Below are 27,309 nucleotides of genomic sequence, written 5' to 3'. Positions count from 1 at the left end.
TACAAATAACTGCATGATCATAAGTCTTTAATAAGAAAATACCAAAGATGGAAGAAGTGGGTGTGATGTGTGATGGACAGAAATAGCCTGTTAAAGTTCCTATGTGTGGTAAAATGGAGTTGATTTTGCTAGTCTCTATGCCAAATGGCAGGGAGTGGCTATTCATTGAATCTCTCAGTTAGGAATGGATTTGAGGCCTATGACACGTTGTTTCTGCATACTGGGGCCTACTAATTGCTTGGTGCTTTGAAGGTCTTAGTGCACTGCAGGCCTGATGTAGGTACTCCGTTTTCTTACATTTGTAGGGGTACAGTGGCACTTCCCAACATCCCTTCTTCCTACCATAGACAGGAAGTATTATATGTTAGATATGTAGGATGAGGCTGAACCAAGCATGACTATTTGGTGTCCCAGGTAGTTTAAAGTCGGTAATAGCAAAAAGTAGACACAGTGCTGATTAGCTACATTGAGCCCCAATTCCTCTTCTATTCAGGCTGGGTCTCTGAAGAAAAGTGATTTTCTTCTGACTTATCAGAAGCAGTAATTAAAAAAAACACACTATTATAGCTTAAATTAAAATCTAATTATCAACATTAAATCAATAAAATTCAGGTTTATTATTGTTTTTCATAACTAAGAAGAACACAGAGATACAAACCTTGAATTTTCTTTTCTCGTCTGCTATTTGCTCTTCTAATTCCTCTGTTTTATGTCTGGTTAGGTGGAAAACAGCACCAATGTTATAAGAGTCCTTGTATATTTGTTTTAGACGGTCATCATTTTTTGACTTCAGCTGCATCAAAGATTGGATTTCAGACTCAAACTCTGTTTTTTTCTTTATACTGGAAAAAAAAAAAAATAATACAGATATGATCATTCCAAAAGAGTAAATAGAGACAAATATATTTAATAATAGTAAAAGAGTTGTTCCTTTTTTGTTGCCAAAAATACAAAATAACCAGATATTTCACTAAAACTTGAATACAGAAAATATTTCCCTATATTCCACTTATTTTTCTGCTTCTGATGGCTACCCCTAATTGTCAGGCTGTGCTCAATCTCAGAAGAATAAGTTTATCAATAAGAAAGGCCTTGGGATCCCTGAGCATTCATTCACTTCTGTGTAAATCCATCCTTTCTAATCCTATATAACATTATTACTAAGAATAATAAAATCTAAGAAAAATATAAGTAAAAGAGAAAGCAAACTCAGCAAATGGAAAATCCATGACTAAAACAAAGCTCTCAGAAAGAAAACCCATGGCTAAGGGAAGAGTTAATAGAGGAAAAAAGTAAGACATTAATGTCAGTTTAATATTTGCAAAGACACAGAGAAATACTAGTCTTTATGGAAAATTAACAAGTTATGTTTCCTGTAGAGATTGGGTACCATCTTTTTTCAACTATATACCATTGAAGCATATAAAAAAGAAATAAACACACACACACACACACACAGAGAGAGAGCTACACTCGTAAATGAGATAATCCTCTCTGTAGAATAGAAATGGAACTTGAAAGTAAAACAGGAGTAGAGGTGAAATAGCATGAAAATGGCTGAAGGTATTCCACCTGATGGGTTACCAGGGCAAAGTTCACTCCATCTTAGGAGGGGTTTGTATGAACTGTACTTGTTTGTAAAATAACTGACTCACTTATTGAAGCTATAAGTTTATGAAAGCTAGGAGGTAGGGAACTGGGAAGAAAAGGCTCAGAGACCAAGAACTCAACCAATGGGCAAAGAAGAAATTAAAAGGGAAGTCAAAAAAATCTTGAAACAATGAAAATGGAAACACCACATAAAAAAATCATGTGATACAGCAAAAGCAATTTTAAGAGGAAAGTTTATAATGATAAATGCCTCCATTAAAAAAAAAAATCTCAAATAAACCACCTAACTTTATACCTCAAGGAACTCTATAAAAATAAAAACAAATTAAGTCTAAAGTTAGGAGAAGAAATAACAATCAGAGAAGAAACAAGGGGAAAACCAAAAAGAAGAGAAAACATCAACAGAAAGAGTTTTTTATAAAGAAAGAAAGAAAAAAAAGAAAGAAAAAGAGAAAGAAAAGCAAAATTGGAAAACCTTTAGCTATAGTAACTAAGAAAGAAAAAAAGAGAGCAGACCCAAATAAATAAAATCAAAAATGAAAAGGGTCACAATACACTGATATCATAGAAATGAAAAGAAGAGGCTACTATGAACAATGAATTATGTGCGAACAAATTGGACAACTTAGAAGAAATGGGTACATTCCTAGAAACATACAACCTATCAAACTGAATCATGCATAAATAGAAAATCTGAATAGAGCAATGAGTAAGAAAATTGAATCAGTCATCAAAAACTCCCAGTGGAAAAAAAGTCCACAATTTGATGGCTTTATTGGTGAACTCTACCAAAGATTTAAAGAAGAATTAGTACCACTCCTTCTCAAATTCTTTCAAAAAATTGAAGAGGAGGGAATACCTCCAAACTTGTTTTATGAGATCAGCATTACCTTGATACCAAAGCCAGACAAGGACACAAGAACAGAAAATTAGAGGCCATTATCCCTGATGAACAAGATGCAAAACTCTTAAACAAAATCCTGGCAATCAGAATTCAATAGCCCAATAAAAGGGTCATACACCATGATCATGTGGATTTACCACTGAGGTGCTAGGATGTCTCAAATATGCAAATCAATAAACGTGATACATCACTTTAATAGAATTAATGATAAAAATCATACAAATGTCTCATAGAATTAAGGATAAAAAAATCATATGATCATCTAAAGAGATGCAGAAAACGTATTTGACAAAATTCAACATCCATTTATGATAAAAACTCTCAACAAGGCGGATATAAAGGGAATGTACCTCAATATAATAAAGCCTATATATGACAAGCCGACAGTTAACATCATACTCAATGATTAAAAACTGAAGGCTTTTCCTCTAAGATCAGGAACAAGACAAAGGTGTTCATTCTTACCACTTCTACTGTGTTTCCCTGAAAATAAGACCTAGCTGGACAATCAGCTCTAATGCATCTTTTGGAGAAAAAATTAATATAAGACCTGGTCTGATTTTACTATAATATAAGACCAGGTTTTATATCATATAATATGATATAAGACCACGTCTTATATTAATTTTTGCTCCAAAAGACACATTAGAGCTGATTCTCCAGCTAGGTCTTATTTTCGGGGAAACACGGTATTCAACATAGTACTGGATGTCTCAGCTAGAGCATTTACCAAGAAAAAGAAATAAAAGGCATCCAAATCAGAAAGAAATAATTAAAAATTTCTGTTTGCAGATGACATGATCTTACATAGAGAAAACCCTAAAACCTCCACCCCAAAACTGTTAGAACTAATAAATGAATTCGGTAAAGTTGTAGGATACAATCAATATACAAAAGTCTGTTGTAGTCTATGTATTAACAGCGAACTGTCTGAAAAAAAATAATAAAGAAACCAATCCCATTTACAAGAGCATCAAAATAATAAAACACTTAGGAATAAATTTAACTAAAGGGGTGAAAGATATGTCTGGTGACAAATATAAGACACTGAATAAGAAAATTAAGGAAGACAAATAAATGAAAAGATACCATGTTCATGGATTGGAATAATTAATCATTTTTAAATGTCCATATCACCTAAAGTGATCTATAGATGTTCAATGCAATCTATTAAAATTCCAATGGCATTTTTTTACAGATATAAAAAAAATCCTAAAATTTGTATGGAACCATAAAAGACTCCACATAGCCAAAGCAATCTTGAGAAAGAAGAACAAAGGTAGCAGTATCATATTACTGTGACAAAGCTATAATAGTCAAAACAGTGTGGTGCTGGCATAAAAACAAACACATAGACACATGGAAGAAAATCAAGACCCCAGAAATAAACCCAAGTATATATGATTGACTAATCTTTGACAAAGGCACCAACAACATACAATGGGGAAAGGATCGTTTCTTCAATAGTGTTGGAAAAAATAGATAACCACATGCAAAAGAATGAAACTGGACACCTACTTTTACCATGCACAAAAATTATTTTGAAATGTATTAGAGTCTTAATTGCAAAAACGAAATCTGTAAAACTTGTAAAAGAAAACATAGGGAAAAATTGATATTGATATTGGTCTCAGTAATTATTTTTTTCATATGACATCAAAAGCATGAAATCAAATGCAAAAATCAACAAGCTGGAATATGTCAAACTAAAAAGCTTTTGCACAGGAAAAGAAATAACCAGTAGATTGAAAATGTAACCTAAAGAATGAAAGAAAATATTTCAAACCATTCATGTGATAAGGGTTGGTATCCGAAATATGTAAGGGACTTATATAACTCACTAGGTAAAAACCAAATAATCCAATTAAAATATGGTCAAAGAACCTGAACAAACATTTTCCAAAGACATAAAAATTGCTAACACGTACTTGAAAAGGTGCTCAACATCACTAATTATCAAAACCGAAAACACCATAAGATATTACCTCTCACCAGTTAGGATGGCTTTTATAAAAAAGAGATAGAAAAAGCTGGCAAGGATGTGGAGAAAAGGGACCACATACACTCTCAGTGGGAATGTAAATTGGTACAGCCATTAAGAAACACAGTATAGAGGTTCCTCAAAAAATTAAAAATAGAACTGTCGTATGATCTAGCAATCCTACTTCTGGGTATATATTTGAATAACAACGTCAATTTCTCAAAGAGATAGCTGCACTCCCATGTTCATTGCAGCATTATTTATATTAGCCAAGATATAGACACAACCTAAGTGACTGTCAGTAGATGAATGGATAGAGAAAATAATTCAGCAATGAGGAAGAAGGAAATCTGGCCGTTTCCAAAAAGATGGATGAACCTAGAGGATTATGCCAAGTGAAATAAGGACAGGCAGAGAAAGACAAATGTTTTGTCATCTCACTTATATGTGAAATGTAAAAAAATAAATAAATAAATACACAAACAAACAAACAAACAAACAAATAAATAATAGAAACAGAGTAGAATGCTGGTTACCAAGGGTTGAGGAGTGGTGAAAATGGGGGAGATAGTGGTCAAAGATACAAGCCTTCAGTTATAAGATAAATGAGCTCTGAGGATCAAATGTATACTACAGTGACTATAGTTAATAATACACTGTTGCTTACTTGAAATTTGCTATGAGTGTAGACCTTAGGCATATTCACCATGAAAGAAAAAAAAGCAGTAACTATACAAGGTGTGATAATTATTTCACAAATATACGTAGTCAAATAATCACATATTACACTTTACACATGTATACTTTCATTTGTCAATTATACTTCAATAAAGTTAAAAAAATATTAAAAAACAGAATAGAGAGGGGATGTATGTAACAAAATTATATCTGAACAATTTCCAGCACTGAAAACCAACATGGCCCATTACATTGGAAAGCCCTCATTAGTGCTAAACTGGATATATTACACACAAACACACGCACCTCTAGACATGGAATTGTGAAATTTCGGAACTGTAAAGAGGAAGAGAAAATTCTAAAGTCCCCAGAGAAAAAAACAGTTTACCTACAAGAAATGATATCCAAATGCCATCAGATATATTATCAACCAAAACTAGATGAAAGATGGATGTTTAGAGATCTGATGTAAAACGTAATGATTATAGCTACTAATATTGTAATAAACACTGGAAATTTGCTAAGATAGTAAACTTCAAGTGTCTCATCACACACAAAAAAGTAACTATGTGAAGAGATGATATGTTAATTAGCTTGCCTGTAGTAATGATTTCACAATGCATATCAAATCATCATGATGTACACCTTAAGTATATACCTTTTTTAAAAAAAACTAAATGAAAGAAAACAAGGAAAATATCTTCAAACTAATGAGAAAAAAATGACTTTGGATCTAGAAAATAATACTTTGGTAAAAATCCTTTTTTGAATAGGTTGAATAGAAAATGAAATGTGAGTTCATGGAAAGAGAAGTATTTGAATAAGATTTGCTATAAAGACAAAAAAGGAAGAGTTGGGATGCAGGGCTCTGTTTTAGCTTGCGCTTCCTTCTTTTCTAAGATGAGCAATATCTGCAATGTTCATGTGCTATTAAAGTTGAGAGACATAATACTGATTAATGGGAAAGAGGAGATAATTGTAGGCGCAAAGCTTCTGAGTGTGTGAGAATGACATTCACTTGGCAAGTGCAGGGTAACAGGCACTCCTACCCAGGAGCAACTTGTCTTATTATTGTAATAAAGGGGAACACGGAGTATGTGAAGACATGCACATCGGCTGGTACGAGAAAGAGGTAATTCTCATTTGATTGCATCTGTGTTCTCCCTGAATGATATGGGAAGATAATTAGCTTAAACTGAGGGTGATGTGGGCATTAGGATTGAAGAGAGTGAGAAAATACAAAACAGTTGTTGGAAAAAAAATTGTCCAGCAATTTCTTGGCCATGCTGAATGTCACTTGAGATTTACAGTCAAAAAATAGTCATAGAATTTAAGTTCTACTCAGCAGCAAATGTACTACAATGCTAATGAAGCTTAAAGATGAGGGCCTCTAACCGACCCCAACACCTTGTAAGATCCTTTGAGTGTCCCTAACAGTGTTTTCACATGATCATATGTTTTTATAATGTTTGCAAAAATAAGATGTTTTAACCATCATGTATTAAGACCATTCTCTTTTTTCTAATTTAACACATCCTCTGTCAAGCAGCACTGAAATGACCATACGCATTCTGTATTCATAACCTCATATCCTTGTCTCATCAAGAGACCTCATTTTCTATAACCTTTATGGTCCACCAAACTAGGATCCGCCCATGGTGAGATTAATTAGCACAGCTGTGTTTTACTTTAGCCACATTGAGTTGTTATGACCCTGGTTTAGTAAGATAATAAGGCTTTTTAAGTCATAGAAACAAGATTCTGAAGGTAATTTAAATAATTACTTATTTTGATCAAATATAACGAGGCTCTATGAGAAAGGAAGGAAGAACAAGAAAGTGTGATATACAAATGAAGTAGTGATGATAGAGTGTCAAATAAGGTTGGAGTGACGGTACTAGTAGAGTAAGCAAACAGGAAAGAGAGGTGTTGAATGTCAGAGTGGATTCTTCAAATTGAGATCAGAAGGTGACTCCATTATTGGAAATGTCAAGATGTAGGATAAAACTATAAGAGAGGGTGGTTGGTGTGAGATGGAATTAAAGATTGTTGAGTATATGGAAGTCTAAGAACTGAGAACCCAAGTTCTTGTATGTACTGAATACAGACCAAATCCTGATACTGATTGCCACTACAGAGGGAGAGAATAGAAATTGAAGGGTGATAGATTTGTAATATTTAATTCCTTAAAAAACAGCATAAAGTAGGCTAACATATTAGTGAGTAGTTAATTCTGAAGGGTACATGCACCCTTTTAATATCTAAAAAAATTGAAAAGTAAAATAAAAGCAAAATAGCTTAAGAATATTCATTTGAAAGTTTGCTTTTAAATGATGAAAAAAAAATCATACTCTAAACTCCTGTGAAGTAACGCAAATTAATAGGCTGGTAAGATACAGCTAAACAAGTGTGAAGAACTCAGTACCCTGTGGATTCATTCTAAGTATTCCAGGCTATTTACCAACTTCAATAATATTCTAATTGTTATCTCTACAAATAAATCACCTCCTGTTAACTCTTGATAAACACATTTCATAAAAGATATCAGTATGTCTTTATTGTGTTCAATAGCTTTTTTGCTCATTTCCCTCTATTATCAACCCCATCTTTGGATCACTGCAGTTACAATGGCATTGTCTTGCTTGAGGGACAGTAGAACATTAGAAGTAGATACTCAGAATATTTTACAGAGCTTGAATGTAAGAAAATGGCTATATAGAAATTTATACCATGCAGTTAACTTCAAGCAAACTAAATCCAAATTAATCAATTTCAAATCATCTTAAACCAGTTCATTTCCCTTGACTTAGGTTACTGAAGCTTGCCTATCGTGTGAATAAGCAGTCAAGTGAAATTGTTTGCTCAAGTCAAATGTCCCAAATGTAAAGGGTGTATTTCTAATGGATGCTGGCTTATTTGAAAGACAAAATTATTAAATTCTATCTACATTGCTACTACAAGGTAAACAATCATATACCATCATTACCATTAAAAGATCTTGCAAGTATTTTTATGCACACAGTACTGAACAAAATCTGTTAGCAAATATGACGTCTATCTTTTAATGTTGCCATTTTAAAATGAACTACATATGGACAACAAATCGCATATTAAATTAATTATGTAACTTATTCAAACAGTGTAACAGTTGGGAATGGCATCAAAATGGTGAGATGGCATGTAGTGGAATCTTAGTATTAATATATATATATATATATATATATATATATATATATATATATATATATATATTAAAAAACAGTCCAGATTTGGGAGAAGTTTCCTGGGGGTATTCACTAGATGTACAAGTGTCTGTGATATGCTTTAAAATATTTTAAATTTAAGGAACAAAAGAAGCAGGGACTAAGGGGAAGGTGATTCAAGTAAATGGGAGACTAACATAAATAAATAAATAAATAAAGCAGAGAGTAAGAAGAACAGAAGTCTTTTGAGAAAAATAATGGCACAACCAGATATAGCGATGAAGAATTGAATAAAGCAATGAGCTTTTGACATTTTTTGAAGTAGTTAGTAAATGTCATGTCCACAGTCTGCTGTAACATGTCAGAAATGGGAACAGATTTGCCAATGGAGGTCGAGAGGCAGTGTTGCTAAGTGGAAAAAAAACAAATTTTGGAGTCAGAAAGATGTACATTGAAATCCCGATAGCTCTTTTCATAATTGGGGGATGGTTTCATATACAATTTCCTTATCAGTAACATTTGATTAATAACACCTACCATCAAGGTTGTTATAAAGATTAAACATGAGAATATAGCAGGTCCTCGAATAATGTCATTTCATTCTACATGATTTTGTTATAATATGGATGAGATGCTGTAGGGACTTAAATCTGTTTATAGCAGTTGTCTTATGGTAAATTTCCCTGTGTTATATGCCATTTTGCCACAGTTCTAAGAACCTATCAACATTAAGTGAGGACTTACTGTATATACATTGCGCTTACACACACTGAATAACACATACAAATGATTTAATAGGTGTGTTTTTTTTGTGTTAATTAAAAAGTATGTAACAGCATGGGTCTTTATTATGGTGCTATCTGGTTTAATGAGATGGAAAACAATAAGAGAAAAAAGACAAATATAAAAAAGATAAATAACCATTAATATTAATTTGGAGCAGAAAGAGATATAACAAATAATTGTGACATCAGACACATAGCAGAGAGAATAGGAGCACAAAAATACTAAAGCAGAGAAAGAAATAAAGATACAAACTTTTATATTCAGCTTTCATCAGTTCATTATGTCATTTATTGAACACCTATTGAGAAAAACACAGACACATACACACACACACACAGCCTGCAACACAGGAGCTCATCTGAGAAGAAACAAATAAGCAAACCAACTGTACGTAGTGTGCTAAGTGCTAGGAGAAAAGTCTATGGAACCAGGGAGGGTTAGTTAAATGAATACTTGTTGAGCATTAATTACATGTCAAGTACCATACTAGGTATCTGAGATTCGGAGATGAATTAAAACAAAGGTTCTCCGTTTATACTCTCATGAAGGAAAAAATACACGAAAAACAAAGTACAATAATGGATGAAGCAGAAGAAGCACTTAATACCATCATGGCTTATGGGTAGGGGAAAATAAGTTACCAATAGGGAAAGCATCTGGGAAGAGTTAGTGTCTAAACTATTGTATGAGTAATCAATTAATTCTATTTAAAATTACAAGCCGGAAGAAAAGGTAGAGGAGGAGGAGGAGGAGTGGCAGCACGAGGAAAATTTCAGTCAGAGGAATACCAGAGACAAAGACTGAAGCTTACAACAGTACGAGTTTGGATATGTAAGCATTTTAATAGGCTAGAACATAAAGATCATGAAAAGGAGTGGTACGAGATGAGTCTAAAGTTGTATTGGTGAACAGACTATAGTGTCTAATCTACCGGTCTGGGAACTTGGACTTAATCCTATAACTGACAGTGAGATTCTGAAACCTTTTTAAGCTGCTGGAAGTAAATAACATTTCATCCTTTGCAGACAATTTACTACAGTGATGCTGCATAGCTGAGAAACAGAAAAGAAACGAGTAACTTATAATGGAGCCCCCATGAGATTGTCAGCTGATTTCTCAACAGAAACTTTGCAGACCAGAAGGAATTGGCACAAAGTATTCAACGTGATGGAAAGCAAGGACCTACAACCAAGATTACTCTACCCAGCAAGACTATCATTTAAAATCGAAGGACAGATAAAGATCTTCACAAACAAGAAAAAGCTTAAAAAGTTCATAACCACCAGGATCGTTAGAGGGACTTCTTTAAGATGTAAAAAAAAATCAAAATTATGAATAATAAAATGGCAATAGCGACATAAGAGGTGTGATCACAAGATACAATGAATGTTTAAATAAAAAATTATTACAGTAAAAGACACATTGCCATAAATTACCCTTAAAATACTCCCCCTCAATTCAAACACACTTATTCCATGGTTCTTGCCACTTTCTGAAGCAGTTATGGAAGTCCTCTTTCATGATTGTCTTTATATACTTCATCCTCCATCATGACAATGACCCACGTCATACATAGTTTCTGGTATGGCAATTTCTGTCAAATAAAAATATTACGGTGTGCCTTCATCCATCTTATTCACTGGATCTGTCACCATGTGATTTCTGGCTCTTTCCTAAAGTCAAAATGACCATGAAAAGTAAATGTTTTAAATTGATTTAGAACATTGAGGCAACCATGACAGCGCAGTAAAGGTACTCACGAAAGAGGACTTCCAGAACTGCTTCAGAAAGCGGCAAGAATGATGGGTTAAGTGTGATCGTAGCAAGGGGAAGTATTTGAGGGGGATTACAGCAATGTGTCTTTTACTGCAATAATTTTTTTTAAATTTAAACATTCACCATAGCTTTTGATCACACCTAGTACCTATCAATAATTACTTTCAATGTAAATGGATTAAATGCTCCAATCAAAACACATAGGAGGGCTGAAAGCCCTTACATATGCTGCATACAAAAGACTTACTTCAGATTGAAAGACACACACACAGATGGAAAGTAAAGTGATGGGAAAAGATATTTTAAGAAAATGGAAACGAAAATACAAAAAAAAAAAAAAAAAAATGTTGGGTAGCCATACTTATACCAGACAAAACAGACTTTAAAACAAAGGATATAACAAGAGACAAAGAAGGATCCAGTAATCCCACTTCTGGGCATCTATTCGAAGAAACCCAAAATACTACTTTGAGGGGACGTGTGCATCTATATGTTCACTGCAGCATTGTTTACAGTGGCCAAGATGTGGAGGCAGCCTGGGTGGCCGTCGATGGAAGAACGGATAAAGAAGTGGTGGTACTTATATGCAATGGAAAATCCTCATCGAGGGAAGGGAATGGGTTCTTGCCATCTGCGGTGGCAGGGATGGACCTGGAGGGTATTGTGCTGAGTTGAGTGTCAGACAGAGAAAGACAGATGTGATGTGATTTCACTTGTATGTAGAATCTAAACACCAAAAGAAACAAAATGGAAACAAACAAAGAATAAAACAATAGCCACAACAGGGTAAAAGGGGTTAAGACCAAGAGCACAGATAGAGATATTGACCTTGAATAGGAAGTTCCATTTACCCCTTTAAATTAGAGAGAGAGGAAAGCTGTTTGCAGATATTGTCATTATATATAGCATTCATATGTTTGCCAATAACATGTTATATCTTCATTTTCTCATTCTAATGTGAGTAAGCTATAGTGTAATAAAAATTAAAGTTTTCTTTCTGAGTTTATCTTATTTGGGATTTATTCTGATGACTTATTCAAAAGAGTCATGCTTTAAAGTATTATAGACTGTTACCTACCATTATCTTTTCAAATATTGCTTTCCCATTTTCTCCTTTATTTCTCATTCTATTCTCCATAGTTCTTAATAGTTCTGTGTTTCTTGCCTCTTTTTCTCTCTGTGTTGCATTCTGGGTTCCTCTCTGTATTTTCAACTGCACAGATTTATTTTTTCCCAGCTGTATTTGCTATTTAATTAATAAAATCTTGAATTGAAATGAATCCAATTTTAATTTTTTTATAAGTTTTGGTGAATTCTTTTTCATATCTGCCTGAACTGTTTTTGATAGTGTTCTACTAGATTTTTTCTTTTTTCCCCTTCAACAATTTTAAACTTACTTAGGTAGACTTTATTTATTAGTTATATTATATGAAATTATTAGGAGGTTGAATATATTGCTGGTTATTTCTGATAACTCTCAGTCATGTTGGATTTTTCCTTATTGTTTTATAATTGTGTTAGCTCATCTTTAAAAGTTTTACTTTATTTGAGAGAATCTCGTGAGGCTTGAGTCAATTTATTGCTGTACAGAATATTTATCAAAGGAGGATCACTTTTTTTTTAATGATAATTTGTTGGTTAGGCTCTTCCAAGATCACACAAATAGAGTAAATCAAAACATCAAGCCAGTGTGGAAAGGAGCCAGACCAGGAGTTTTCTCTCTTCCTTCACCCTCACTCAGGCCCCTGGCTTAGACAGACACACTTTGTCTCTGCCTTCACTTGTAGGTATATTTTTTCTGCTCCACCCATTCAAATGCCCTTACTTTATCCACCTTCCTCACTTTCACAGATCCATGGCCCATGGCCATGTTTGAAGACATTAAAACTTAATTCTCCTGTTTTCTAAGTTCAGCATGGCCACTCCTCCCTCTATATTTTCAAAGCAGCCACGTATCAGCTAGAAATTTAACTTGCAGTTGTTCAATTAATTTATTTGCCTTAGCCCTTGGGGATTTCCTTTACTTCCCATAAGCACAACACTGCATTTAAAGAATGTATGTCCTATTTATACTCCATTTATAAGTGTTTGATAGAAAAAGACCTTCCACATTCTCTATTATCAACATTGTGGGAAATGTAAATTCTCATTACTTTTCTGTCTAAATTCTCATTTTAAACATCTCATCCTGTCCCATTGTTTAATTTTATGACTCCAAATTCGTGTCCAGTATCTTCCTCATCTCTGTGCCATAGACCTATGCATCTAATTTTTACTTCTCTTTTCCATTTGAAAAGCTAATGAAAGCCTGACATTTAATATGGCCCAAAGAGACATACTTACATCTTCTTCTCCAAGATCCCCCTCATAACTTCTCCTTGTTATCTCAGGAAGTAGCCTGACCATTTTTCTTTTCCTCACATCTTATATCCATCTATCAAAAGATCCTGTTGGCACTTCCTCCAAAATATATTTGAAAATCAGCTATTATCATCTCTACTGCAAAAAACCTCGATCTATGTCATCATTATAATTTTTCTGAATCACCGTAAAAGTTATTCTTATATGCACCCAAGTCCATCTTTCACTAAGCTGCCCAACAGATCTTTCTAAAATGTAAGATGCTTTAAATAGATTAAATGCTTCAATCCATATGCCTTTATCAGAGCCTACTTACAGGCAAGCCCTGTTTGCCTTGCCAACATTTGTCTCCCTGAATTACTCTAGTCATATACAATTTTCTTTGAACACCGGCCTCCATTCTGATTTCAGAACACAGATTTTTTTATCCATATCAGGGTTTCTGCATGTGCTATTCCTTCTAATTGTCATGTTCTTCCTAAGACCATCTCAAGGCTGACACACCTTTTTCATTCAGGTCTCCACTCAAATGTCACCTTCTTAGAGAAAGGTGTCGCTGAATGTCCTTGCTAAAGCAGAGCTCCCAGTCCTTCCCTGGCCCTGTCACTCTCCAGCACATATTCAATTTTGTCTTCCTCACAAGAGTATCAGTAACTGAATTTTAAACAATCTTTTATTATTTCACATGTGTATTATCTATTTAGGAGAATGTAAACTTAAATGATATCCCTAGCACTTCAAACAGTAGTTCACACAAAGCCAGTGTTCAGGACACACATGCACACACACATGCACACACACATACAAACACACACACACTCACAAACATACATTTACTTTTTAGGTGTAGGGTTCCTTTAAATATAAACTTTGATTATGAAGTTAGTCATAAGCAAAAAGGTTACAATATAAGTCTATTAGTTCTAATTATAAAATTATAAAATTGCTGTTTGCATAGAGTAAAAAATAAAGATTTATGAAGTTATTTCTGATATTAAATTCTAAATTATAAAAACCATTGATCTTTATATTATTTTCTGTATCTCATATAATACATTTTACAGATAGCATACTAAAAATGAATGTTTTCTACCAAAAATGTTATTCAACAAATATTTAATGCACATCAACATGTTAGGTACAAGGTTAGTCTCAAGGGTACAAAAATGTGGAAAAATATGCATACTCGTAGGTCCTACTTGCAGGCAGTCATAAGGTACTGGATATGCAACCATGCAAAAAGTGTGCCTTTTATTTTTTTTATTTTATGCATAAAACATCACTGATGCTACACTATCTCTAACAGGAAAAAAAATTAAAGAAATATGAGATCTTCATAGAAGGCAGAGAGAGTACTTACAGAAAACCACAGAAATGAATGGAAAAATATCACAGGTAATCAGTAATGGCTAAAATGAGTTGCATCATCAGAATCTCCTGCTACCTAGTGAGGGGTGTAAATATCTAACTGTTATGTTGCTTTATACACCTGAAACTAGATAGATAGATAGATAGATAGATAGATAGATAGATAGATAGATAGATAAATAAATCCCAAATCACATATTGCTTAAACACGTATCATTGATTTCATTTTTCAGAGTGTTTGCTTAAAAGTAAAGAAATTCAGGTTGAGTTGCGTCCAAAAGGATATTCCAAACTTCTTTTTCACTCAAAAATACAACAATGATTTTCCATATTAATCAATATACTGTGATCACTCTCCAACTGTTTTCTTAGAATTAAATGACAAGCAAGCATTTAATTTGTAAATTTTGAATAATTTAAAAATTAAAAAAATATATATAAAAGAATCTCCTGTTACCTAAAACCTCTTCTGCCTTTCTTATCATACTTATTAGGCCATTAATAAAATATAGCTTCCATAATAATTGTTTCTTGGGGTCTCATTGAAGGCAGAGACTTTCATACACACACACACACACACACACACACACACAGACACACACACACACACATTGCAATTTTAGCACCTACCTCAATGCCTACATGTAATGTGAATTCAATATAAGATTCATACGTTATTGAATGCATTTTACATTGAATTAACAATTTACGTAATTTGATGTGTTTTTAAATACATTTTATTGAAGTAGAATCTTTACCACAGAATAGTATGCAAATCAAAGAATACAGCTTGTTACATTTTCACTGTGAATGTACAAGTAACAGCCTCATTCAGACAAAAAGAAAAAAGAAATTGAACAATGCCATCAGAAGCCCATAGTGTGTGCTCTCTGTCTCTACCACCCAATAGGAGCTGCAATCCTGACTTTTATCAACATCATGAAGTTTTGTGTATTTTAATGTACAGGATTACATTAGTGTAAACAGGATCATGCAGTATATACTGTTATTGTGTCTTCTTTTACTCAATAGTATGATTATGTGATTCATCCAAGTTGTTCTATGTAGCTGAAATCTGTTCATTCTCATTGCTTTCTTTGTATGAATATGTTACAATTTATCCATTCTACTCTTCACGTTCATTTAAGTATTTTCTAGGTTGTGACTATCAAATGAATGCTGCTATGAACATTCTCCTGAGTGATTTTGACTAGGAGCAGATGTATTTAACTCATTAGTAGATAGTGCTGAAGTATTTGCTACCAAATTGCACTCCCACTAGCAGTGTGCAGGACTTCCAGTTGCTCCAACTTCCGGGCCATCACCTAACACAGCAACAGCCTTTGCATTTCAGCCATTCTAATGGATGTATACTGGTATTTCGTTGTTGGTTTAGTTTACATTCCCTGAGAAATCAAGCACCGTTTCATTATTATCGTACACTTGGATATCCTTCTTTGCAAAATGACAGTTCAAGTCTTTTTCCGCTTTTTGTTGGATTATTTTTGTTTATTTTTAATTATTTTATTATGCTATTATTTTATGTAGTTATACTTATTTTATGGTTATTATCTATATTTGTATTTATTATTTATGATTATACTTAATGCTGATTTAATGGTGTGTTGATTTATCTCCTCAGATACAGGTATTACATATATATTTAGCAGTCTGTGTTTTGCCTTTCACTGACTTGATGGCATCTTTAGTCACTGTTTGTTAAAAAATTTATAATGGTGTTTATTTTCCTGTTTAGAAAAGCTTTGCTTTGCCCATATTTAGTAAGATATTTTCCTATGTTTTCTGTTAGGCTTTACATTGTTTTAACTTTCAGATTTACAACTATACTCGATAAAAATTGGCATTTGTATGTGATGGTAGTTAGGGGTAAATGTTTATTATTTTTATATGTTATTAAAAGGCTACTCATTTTTCACTGCATTACAGTGGCATATTTGTCACAAATCAAGCAAATATACATGTATCAGTCTAATTCAGGACTCTCTATTCAGTTCTGCTGGTCTATTTATCTTTGTAACAACAGTAAGTTATCTTACACTTCATTATAATTTTTGAAAAATGGTAAGTTCTCAAAATTATTTCTTCTTTAACATTGTCTGGAATATTTTTGCTTCTTTGATTTTCCATATACATTTAGAAACAACTTTTCAGTTTACACATACACACATGTATATAAACACAAAATATGCTCAGAATTTGAGATTGTATGAATTATCTTCACAATATTGAGTATTCCCATCCATGACCAAGATATGTACTCCCCCAATGATTTCCATCTTCTTTAATTTGTCTTAATAATATTTTGCAGTCTTCTATGTAAAATTATCATACATCTACTTGCTAGACTTAGTCACTGGATTTCATGTTTTAAAATTATACTGTAAGATGTAGCTTTTAAATTTTTATTTCTAACTAATTGCTGTTAGTATCTGGTCATGTTTCATTTATTTAGCTATCTATACTTTGGTGAATACTACAGAGTTTAATAATTACGTAAGCTTTTTCATATTTAAATATATTATAAAGCTGTATCACCACAAATCATCATTTTAAAGTTATTTTGGTGAGTTTTATCTGATAATCATTTAAATAAATTATAAAATAATATTACATTAGGATTTTAGTAACAATCTCAATAAAAATTATAATTTATTTAGTTAGAATTTGACTTTTTCTCATTATATGTTTCATATTCAAAAGTTTGATATGCCCCTATATTTACCCTTTTAAAAATATATTTCTTCAAGACTTACTCTAAAGCTACAGTAATCAAGACAGTAGGGTATTAGTGAAAGAATAGACAAGTAGACCAGTATAATAGAATAGAAAGCCCAGAAATAGACCTATAGAAAAATAGTCAAATGATTTTTGACTAAGAGCATAGGCAACACTGTAAAGCAGAGAACATCTTCTCAACAAATGGTGCTGGGAACAACTAGACATCCATATGCAAAAAAAAGTGAAGCTAGATGCAGACCTTACACCTTTCATAAAAATAATTCAAAATGGATTGTAGACCCAAATGTAAAATGCAAAATGAAACACAGAACTATAAATCTCCTAGAAGATAACATAGGAGAAAACCTAGATGACCTAGGATATGGCAATGATTTTGCAGACATAACAGCAAAAGCAAATCCATGGAGGAAATAATTTATAAGATGATTTCATTAAAATTAAAACCTTTTGCTCTGTGAAAGCCAGTGTCAAGAGAATAAGACAAGCCACACACTGGAAGAAAATATTTGCAAAAGACACATCTGATAAAGGGCTGTTATCCAAAATATACGAAGAAATCTGAAACTCAACAGTAAGAAAAGAACAATCTGATTAAAAAAAAATTATCAAAAACCTCAACAGATACCTCACCAAAGAAGATATATACAGTGGAAAATAAGCATATGAAAATATGCTTCACATAATATGTCATTAGGGAAATGCAAATTAAAACAACAAAATATCATGACATATTTATTGCAATCGCCAAAATCCTGAACACAGATACCTAATACTGGCAAAGATGTGGATCAAAAGACACTCTCATTCGTTGCTGGTGTGAATGAAAAATGGTACAGCCACTTTGGAATATAGTTTGGTGGTTTCCTACGAAACTAAACATATTCTTATCATATGATACAACAATCATGTTCCTTGGTATTTACCCAAATGAGTTGAAGACTTTTGTTTATACAAAACCTGCATGTGGATGTTTATAGAGGCTTTATTTATAACAGCCAAACTTGGAAGCAAACAAGATGTCCTTCAGTAGGTGAATGGATAAACAGTGGTATATCCAGATATGGAATATTCTTCAGCGTTACAAAGAAATGAACTACCAAGCCATGAAAAGACATGGAGGAAACTTACATACATATTAGTAAGTGAAAGAAGCCAATCTGAAAAGGTTACATTCTGTATGATTCCGACTATCTGACATTGTGGAAAAGGCGAAACTATGGGGACATAAAGATCAGCATTCCCAGAATTTGGAAAGGGGAATGAAGGAATGAGTAAACACAACACAGAGGATTTTTATGTCATTGAAAATACTCTGTATGGTACGATTTTGGTGAATTGAAACATGTTATCACACACTTGACCAAACCCCTCAGAATGTACACACCAAGAGTGAACCCTAATGTAAACTATGGACTTTGGGTGATTATGATGTGTTAATTTAAGTTTATCAATTGTAATAAATCTACCACTCTGGTGGCAAATGTTAATAATAGAGGACATTATACATGTGTGGAGGCAGGGAGTTTATAGGAAATCCCTGTACAGTCCCCTTCATGTTGCTGTGAACGTAACTGCTCTTAAAAAATAGTCTTAATAAAAACCCATCATTTGATATACCTTAAATACCGGGGATGCCAAAACAAATGTATACACATTTAAAGCGATGTTATCCACACTCAAGCAGTAGTTTGCCATAATCAGAAGTGTCTGGATGTTGATGGTAACCACTCTGAGTGCCTCTTGTAATTGCAGAAGTCAAACATGACTTGTATTCATCTTTTGTTATAGGTATATATTGAGTGTTACAATTAATACAGTTTTCCTTTCTTAAAATGTATATACATTTTTTTGTCACCCTCTGTATATCTAATGTTTTACTTCTCAAATATACTTTGATAAACTGGAAACATTTTAAACATAAATTTTAATAAATTTCAATCATGTTTGGTGTTTTCCTCATAAAATTCTATTTCATATTTGTGTCTTTTTTATGAATTTATGTTTCATTTTCTAATGAATGAGAGTTTTTCCTCTTATATTTTCTAAGTAGATAGTTGTGATTTTCATGACCAACAAAGTTCTTTTTTGTGTGTATAGAGTCCATAAAAGCCATTAATTATATTTCTTGAATTTGCCCTACCAGATATTGGAGAAGCTTTATATTACACTGATATTTGGCTTAGTATCATAATTTATCCCATAAAATTTCTATTTCATGAAAAATTTAATTTCTCAGAAGCAAAGGAAGTGATAAAAATTAAAATGTATGCCAGTTTAACATACTTTTCATTTAGCATCTAACTCCTATCTCTATGTATATCTTTCCTCAATTTCAGGCCCATAATTCAAAGTGATATCTAGATGCTTACACTTGAATCATGCCACACACAATTCCAAATAAACATAGCAACATCTTTCTTTCAACCTTCTCCCTCCTCCATACATTTCTCATTTAATATCTGGAACCACCTTTAAACCAAATATTCAAACCTGGATTCATCATAAAAGTGATGGCTTCAAAAAGAGAAATCTAAAAACAAACTCAAATGGATTAAAAACTTAAGTGTTAAGACCTGAAATCATAAAACTCATAGAAGAAAACATAGGCAGCAAACTCTATGACATTGCTGTTAGTAATATTTGTTTCTAATATATATCCTCAGGCAAGAGAAACAAAAGAAAAAATAAAGAAATGGGAGACTACATCATACTAAAAAGTTTTTGAACAGCAAAGGAAATTATCAACAAAAGGAAAAGACAGCCTACTGAATGGGAGAAGATATTCACCAGTGATACATCTGATAAGGGGTTACTATCCGAAATTTATAAAGAACTAATCACTCACCACCAAATAAAATAAGCAATCCAATTTAAAAATGGGCAGAGGACCTGAATAGACATTTCTCCAAAGAGGACATACAGACAGCCAATAGACATATGAAAAGGTGCTCAATGTCACTAATCATCAGAGAAATGCAAATTAAAACCACAAAGAGATATCACCTCACACCTGTCAGAATGGCTATCGTCAATAAATCAACAAACAATAAGTGTTGGGGAGGATATGGAGAAAAAGGAACCCAATACACTGTTCATGTGATTGCCAATTGGTGCAGCAACTGTGGAAAATAGTATGGAGGTTCCTGAAAAAATTAAAAATAGAACTACCTTGTGACCCAGCAATTTCACTTCTGGGTATTTATCTGAAGAAATCCAAAACACTAATTCAAAAAGATATATGTGTGTATGCACCCCTATGCTCACTGCAGCACTATTTACAACAGCCAAGATAGGAAAGCAACCTAAGTGCCCATCAATAGACAACTGGATAAAGAAGATGTGGTACATATATACAATGGAATATTACTCGGCCATTAAAAAAATAAATCTTAACCATTTTCGACAATGTGGATGGACCTAGAGGGTATTATGCTAAATGAAATAAGTCAGACAGAGACAAATACCATATTATCTCATTATACCTGGAATCTCACAAACAAAATAAACAAAAAAACAAAACAAATACAGACTCATAGATACAGAGAATAAACTGATGGTTGCCATCTGAAAGGGTGGTTGAGGGCTGGGTGAAAAAGGGAAGAGATTAAAAAATACAAATTGGTATTTACAAAATCATCAAAGGAATGTAGAGTACAGCATAGAGAATATAGTTAACAATATTGTAACAGATATGTATATTGCTGGGTCAGTACTGGACTAATCGGGGAATCACTTCGTAAATTATGTAAATGTACACTTGAAACTAACTTAAAATATTTAATGTCTACTATAATTGAAAAAAACGCAGAAGCTTTTTAGTTTCATATAGTCGCATTCATATATTTTAGCTTTCACTTCCCTTGCCTTTGAAGTCAAATTCATAAAATCCTCTTTGAACCCAAGGTCCATAAGTTTAGTACCTATGTTTTCTTCTGTGCAGTTTATTGTTTCAGGTCTTATGTTTAGGTATTTGATCCATTTTGAGTGGTGACTCCTCAAAATTTAAAAACAGAACTACCATATGACCCAGCAATCCTTCTCCTGGATATCTACCAAAAAATCTGAAAACATTTATCCATCAAGATACATGTACTGCAATGTTCATTGCAGCATTATTTACAGTGGTCAAGACATGGAAACAACCAAAGTGCCCTTTGATAGATGACTGGATAAAGACTATGTGGCATATATACACAATGGAATATTATTCTGCCATAAGAAAAGATGAAATAATGCCATTTGTGACAACCTGTACGGATCTTGAGATTATTATGCTAAGCAAACTAAGTCAGACAGAAAAAGTTGAGAACCATATGACTTCACTGATAAGTGGTATATAAAACTGAAAACAACAAAGAACAAGACAAACAAATGAAGAAACAAAAACTGATAGACACAGACAATAGTTTAGTGGTTACCAGAGGGTAGTGGGGTCAAATACATGGTGATGAAAGGACAACTGACTCTGGGTGGTGAACACACAATGTGATACATAGATGATGTATTACAGAATTGTACACCTGAAACCTATGTAACATTAGTAACAGTTGTCACCACAATAAACTTTAATTTTAAAAAAAAGGCAATGGTTAAAAAAAATAGTATATGCACCTGACTGCATCTGGATATATATTAAATAATGGTACATTTAAAAAAAAGAAATCTGACCAGTCTTCAGCAGAGTCCAAATCCCTTAAAATGAATCATTATCTGGCACTTAGTTTCTTACCCTCAATGTCTGTTCTTGCCTCCCTGTCAAATAAAAACACATATACATACACACACACACACACACACACACACACACACACACACACACCAGGTGAAATGTTTGCTCTAAACTCCAGCCACACAGACAAAAGTGCAGCTCTATGAATTCACCAGTCTTAACTGTGCCCTAAGAGAATTGCAGTTTTAATGTTAGGTCTGCTATTTGGGATGATTATTGTTGGATTAATATACCAAACATATTTGATCATTCACTAAATGTCAGTTAAACTAAAGTCAGTTCAAATTGCAAAAAAATGAGATAAGGTAAAAAACCCTGAATCTGAATATAGAAATTCAGGTTTCAATTGCCAGCTGTGCTACCTGTGGGATTTTAGAAAAGCTACTTTTCCTCTCTGAATCATAAGTTATTTATTTCTTCCTTGGAAGCACACAAGAGTCTTTTAGAAAAAGTAGAATTCAAGAGAGGACGTATAAATATTCGACCTCTTCAGTAATCAAAGATACGGAGTTTGAAACAATATTGAGAATATTGATTCGAGTGAGTATAAAACTCCTTATAAAATCATTTTTTCACTATTTTTATTTTTCTAAAGGGATTCAGAGTGATTAAAGAGGAATATTTGAAACAGAAACAAACAAAATTAAAGTTAATGATAAACGAACCATACCATCCCAGGAACACAAAATGAAGAGGTACATTATATTGGACATATTAGGTACGTGACATAAGAAGAAAAATTCTATTTGAAGAATTACCTGTCATTGATTGAACGTGCTATGGATTCAATATCGGTGGTAATTTTTTTATTTTCATCCATCAATTCAGTATATGCTATTGAAATATCTGAATAATTTCTTGTGATATTAGAAAGTGCCATATCCCATGATTTTTTCTTTAAGAAAATAATAAAATAATAATTTATAAATGTTGATGTATCTCAAAAATATATAAAACATTATTTTAGTTGCATGGGTTAATGTTTGGGAATAGAAAATGGAACTCTAAGTGGGAAGTAAGGAAAGGTCAACTTACTGTAGCATAAAAGTTATTAAATGCGTCCAGATATTTATTTTGATAACTTTTTTTCTTCCTGACTAGTTGATCATAAATTCTTTTCAATTCATCTAACTAAGAAAAGATAGACACAATGAATTGTAGAGAATTACATTACTTTGTTAAGAAATAGATTATATTTCATTTTATGCAGCTACCATAAGTTAATAAATATTGATTCAAACAGTATAAAATAACACCTGATGGGCTGTTTTCATTTATGAAAATTGATATAAGATTCCAAATAAAAGATAGCAAATCAAGTCTAACAGTGATCAAATGAATACATGACCAAAATAAAATAAAATGCATTTAGTTATGTTGTAAGAATTGATAAAAATTAGAAAAAACTTAAATCACAATATACCACATCAGCAAATTAAAGAAGAAAATAACATGAATATGGCTAACACTTCAAAAATAGCCATTTGATATACTTGTACTATCTAGTTTCCAGAACTTTTAAATTACTACAAAACACTACCAAATATAAAGAACCAACAGAAAATATAAAAATAAATCATAAAATGCTAAATGCATGCCCAGTGAACTCAAGAATGAGAATGGATTATCTTTAATTAACAGTATTATTAATCATGTTTGGTGAAAGTTTAGCTAAATGCAATTGGATAATGAAGCCAAATGTTACCATTATAATATTGAATATGAATATGTTATATGCCTCCAAATTTAGATTATATGATTGAATATCTAATAAAACAGAAGATTCAATGCAAAACTACTATAAATAACATTTATAAAATGGCCATATATAAGCATTTGGAATATAATCATTATTATCTAAAGAGAATAATCTACTAAAAAACAGTGATAATACTTAACAATCTTTGTCATAAGTTAGAAAATATTTTGGAATAAATTCAACACAAAAGGGAGAACTTACATAAAACAAACACAAACTCTAATTTAAAAGCTTAAATCAAGACCCACATAAAAAGAATGCTATATCATGCAAAGGATTAATAAAAATACAATGTCAGTTATCCCAAAATTAATATAAAGTATAATAAATAAGAAGGAGTATTCTCTTTCAAATTGCATGAAATAAAGTTAGTGTGGAAGAAAAGATATATGAGAGTAGCCAAGAAGTATATGAAAAAGAGGAACAATGCTGGAAAATTGCTACAAGATACTAAAACATCCTATAATACCATTATTATAAAGCACTATTTCTTTTTTAGCATTGCAATAAGATTAGAGGGGAAAAATAGAGCCCAGAAATAGAGCTGAATTAATATTTTTAAAAATGGTATTTGAATTCAGTGACAGAGAAATCATTTACTTTAATTAATAGGACTGAAATAATGTAGAATTTCTGTTCCAAAAAAAGAAAAAAAAAGGAAACAAAGTGGTTTCTCTACTTCACATTATAACCAAAATAAATTTCAGATGAATAAAAATCTAAATGCAAACACAAAACAATACAAATTATTAAAATGAGTTTAGTTGTATAATTTTGGAGAATGTCACCTTGTCCAGTAAGCCAAGAAGATCTGTTGACATGTTTGACTGCATATTTTACAATAAACAAGATTGAAGAAAAAATAAGACTGTTAAAACTGTGAAATAAAAGCCCAACATTCCAACATTTCAAGATACAGTGCTAGTGAGAGTGTCAGTGAAAACGGCAGAGTAAAAGCATCTGAAAACTCTCCTCATAAAGGTAACGAGGAAACTGGTCCAAAAATGTCAAAATTAGCTTTTTCACAACTCTGGAGGTTAAGTAAAAGCTTGCAGCAATCTGAGGAGTACATATTCAAGAAAACCAGCCTAATCATAACAAGGAGTATGAGATTTGTGATGTTTTAACCTGTCCTAATCCCTCCATCTTTTGGCCCATGGTAGCCTTGAAGAACATCATCCTATATTGTGGAGAATACCAGCAGTTGAGCAGCCACCAGAGGGAGAAGAACAGAACTGGAATGCCTTCAAAGCCTCATTCTATGATAGCTATTATTATTTGACCCGTCTGTCTGCTTTTTTTGCATTTGTTGTTGTTGCTGCTTGGAAGATGCTACTTGCAAAAATGTCTGTATTTGACTTTATACAGAGCTCACAAAAAGTCTCCTCAAAGTTTTTCCTCAAAGCATGATTATCAAAGACAAAAAAAAAAAAAAAAATCACAGGCAATTGATTAATTTTGCAGCCACATTTGTGGATAAATAATACTTGGGAAAAACAATAAACTAATCAACAAACTTAAAAAACAAAAGTTTTTGAAGAGAATGAAATAGTGGCTTTGTAAAACTCCAACATATTTCTGGGAATCTAGAAGGCTGCAAATGCACAGAGATGTGTGAAAGTCCCGGATGGTTCACCTGCTCTGATAGTATCTGAGGAATCCTTTAAGTTCTCACCTTTGGTCAACCTTGAGACTTTATGAAAACACAAAGTGAAAACTAAGGCAGAGTTGACAACTGCCTGGATGAGTGTTCAGGATGTGCCTAAACAAGCACACAAAGTCCCTTGGCAAAGACAAGGAGATTTATTGTTTCCAGATTTTCAAGATCAATGTTCAATCATTAACAGACCACTAAGATAACTAAGAAGAAACTTCAGTGGTTACACATGACAAAGAAAACAGATTTTACAAAATTCATTCATAAAGGTCACTAAACAAACAAGTAACAATTCCAGCAAACAGAAATAAGAACAAATCCTGGGGAGGAATGAAAATCTTATTTCCAGTATTACCATAGTATATTGTTTAAAATGTCCAGTTTTCAACAAAATATTATGGAACATACATAGCAACAAGACAGATGGACCATCTAGAAGAAAAAAGCACTCAGTAGAAACTGTCCCCAAAGCTTAGATATTGAATTTATAAGTTCAATCAGCTATTTTAACTATGTGCAAAGAGCTAAAGGTAATGTCTAAGAATTAAAGGAAAACATGAACGTAACATTTTATCAAATAGAAAACACCAACAAAAGGGAAGTAACATTTCACATCCAAAATATCTTCATAAGATTAATACCTGTTTTATCACCCAAAGCCATGGGGCTAGAAGGCATATGCTAACATGCTCAATCTATAGAATAAAAAAGGAATCAGGAATCCTATATTAAACAAAACTGTCATTTAAAAATGAAGGAGATATTAGGACATTGCCATATAACTAAAAAATTGAAAAAATTTGTCACTAGGAGATCTTTCCTGTAAGAAATACTAAAGGGAGTCCTTCAGGCTGAAAGAAAGTACACTAGACGGCAACTTGAATACACAAGAAGAAATAAAGAGAATCAGTAAACATAACTACATAGATAAATATAAAGAACAGCATAAATGCATTATTTTGTAACACTTTACCCCCAAATTTAAAAGACAATAACATAAAGTAATAATTATAAATTTCTGTTGATAGCTACACATGTATAAGAATGAAATTTGTACAAAAAGAGCACAAAAAAAAGAGGGTAGGGCACTAGAGAGGAACAAAGTTTTTATATACTACTGAAATTAAGTATTAATACAAAATAGATTATTTTATAAATTAAGATAATATTTGTAATCTCAGGGCAACTACTTGGAAAATAATTTTAAAGTATATAGTAAAATAAATGACAAGGCAATTGAAATAATACACTAAGAAATATCTATTTAACACACAAAAAAAGGTAGTAATAGAGTAACAGAGGAAATATAAAGACATAAAACAGAGAAAACAAAAGCAAAATGGCAGACATAAATCCTACCTTATCAATAATTACATGAAATGTAAATGGATTAAATGCTTCAATCAAGGTAGAGAGATTGAGAAAATAATTTCTTTTTAAAATGACCTTGTCATATACTGTCTACAAGAGACACATTTTAGATTCAGATATAAATATGTTGAAAATAAAAAAGTTGAAAAACAAATACCATGAAAACAGTAGCCAAGGAGAGCTGGAGTGCCTATATTAATATCAGACAAACTGTGCTTTTAAATAAAAATTGTTACTAGAGACATTTTATAATGATAAGAGCTAATTAATCAAGAAGACACAACAAGACAACAATTACAAACAGATGCACCAACAATTACAAATAGATGTACCAAACAATAAAACTTCAAAACACATGAAGCAAC

At 32.4% G+C, this 27,309-nt stretch overlaps 1 protein-coding gene across 1 annotated transcript in view; it reads right to left on the bottom strand.

Moving 5' to 3' along the window:
• The window catches only part of CCDC178 (coiled-coil domain containing 178), a 327,539-nt gene that overhangs the window by 246,683 nt on the left and 53,547 nt on the right, over positions 1-27,309 (bottom strand). Inside the window, exons 11-13 of the mRNA XM_074339729.1 lie at positions 23,193-23,288; positions 22,916-23,052; positions 659-842 (exon numbers count right to left, since the gene is read on the bottom strand). Of these exons, the coding sequence (XP_074195830.1) occupies positions 659-842; positions 22,916-23,052; positions 23,193-23,288 (417 nt within the window). The remainder of the gene's footprint in view (positions 1-658; positions 843-22,915; positions 23,053-23,192; positions 23,289-27,309) is intronic.

Source organism: Rhinolophus sinicus, linkage group LG09, assembly GCF_036562045.2.
Source record: "Rhinolophus sinicus isolate RSC01 linkage group LG09, ASM3656204v1, whole genome shotgun sequence".
Classification (NCBI taxonomy): domain Eukaryota; kingdom Metazoa; phylum Chordata; class Mammalia; order Chiroptera; family Rhinolophidae; genus Rhinolophus; species Rhinolophus sinicus.
Note: the sequence above shows the minus strand (reverse complement) of the source record. Positions and strands in the feature narration are given on the sequence as shown.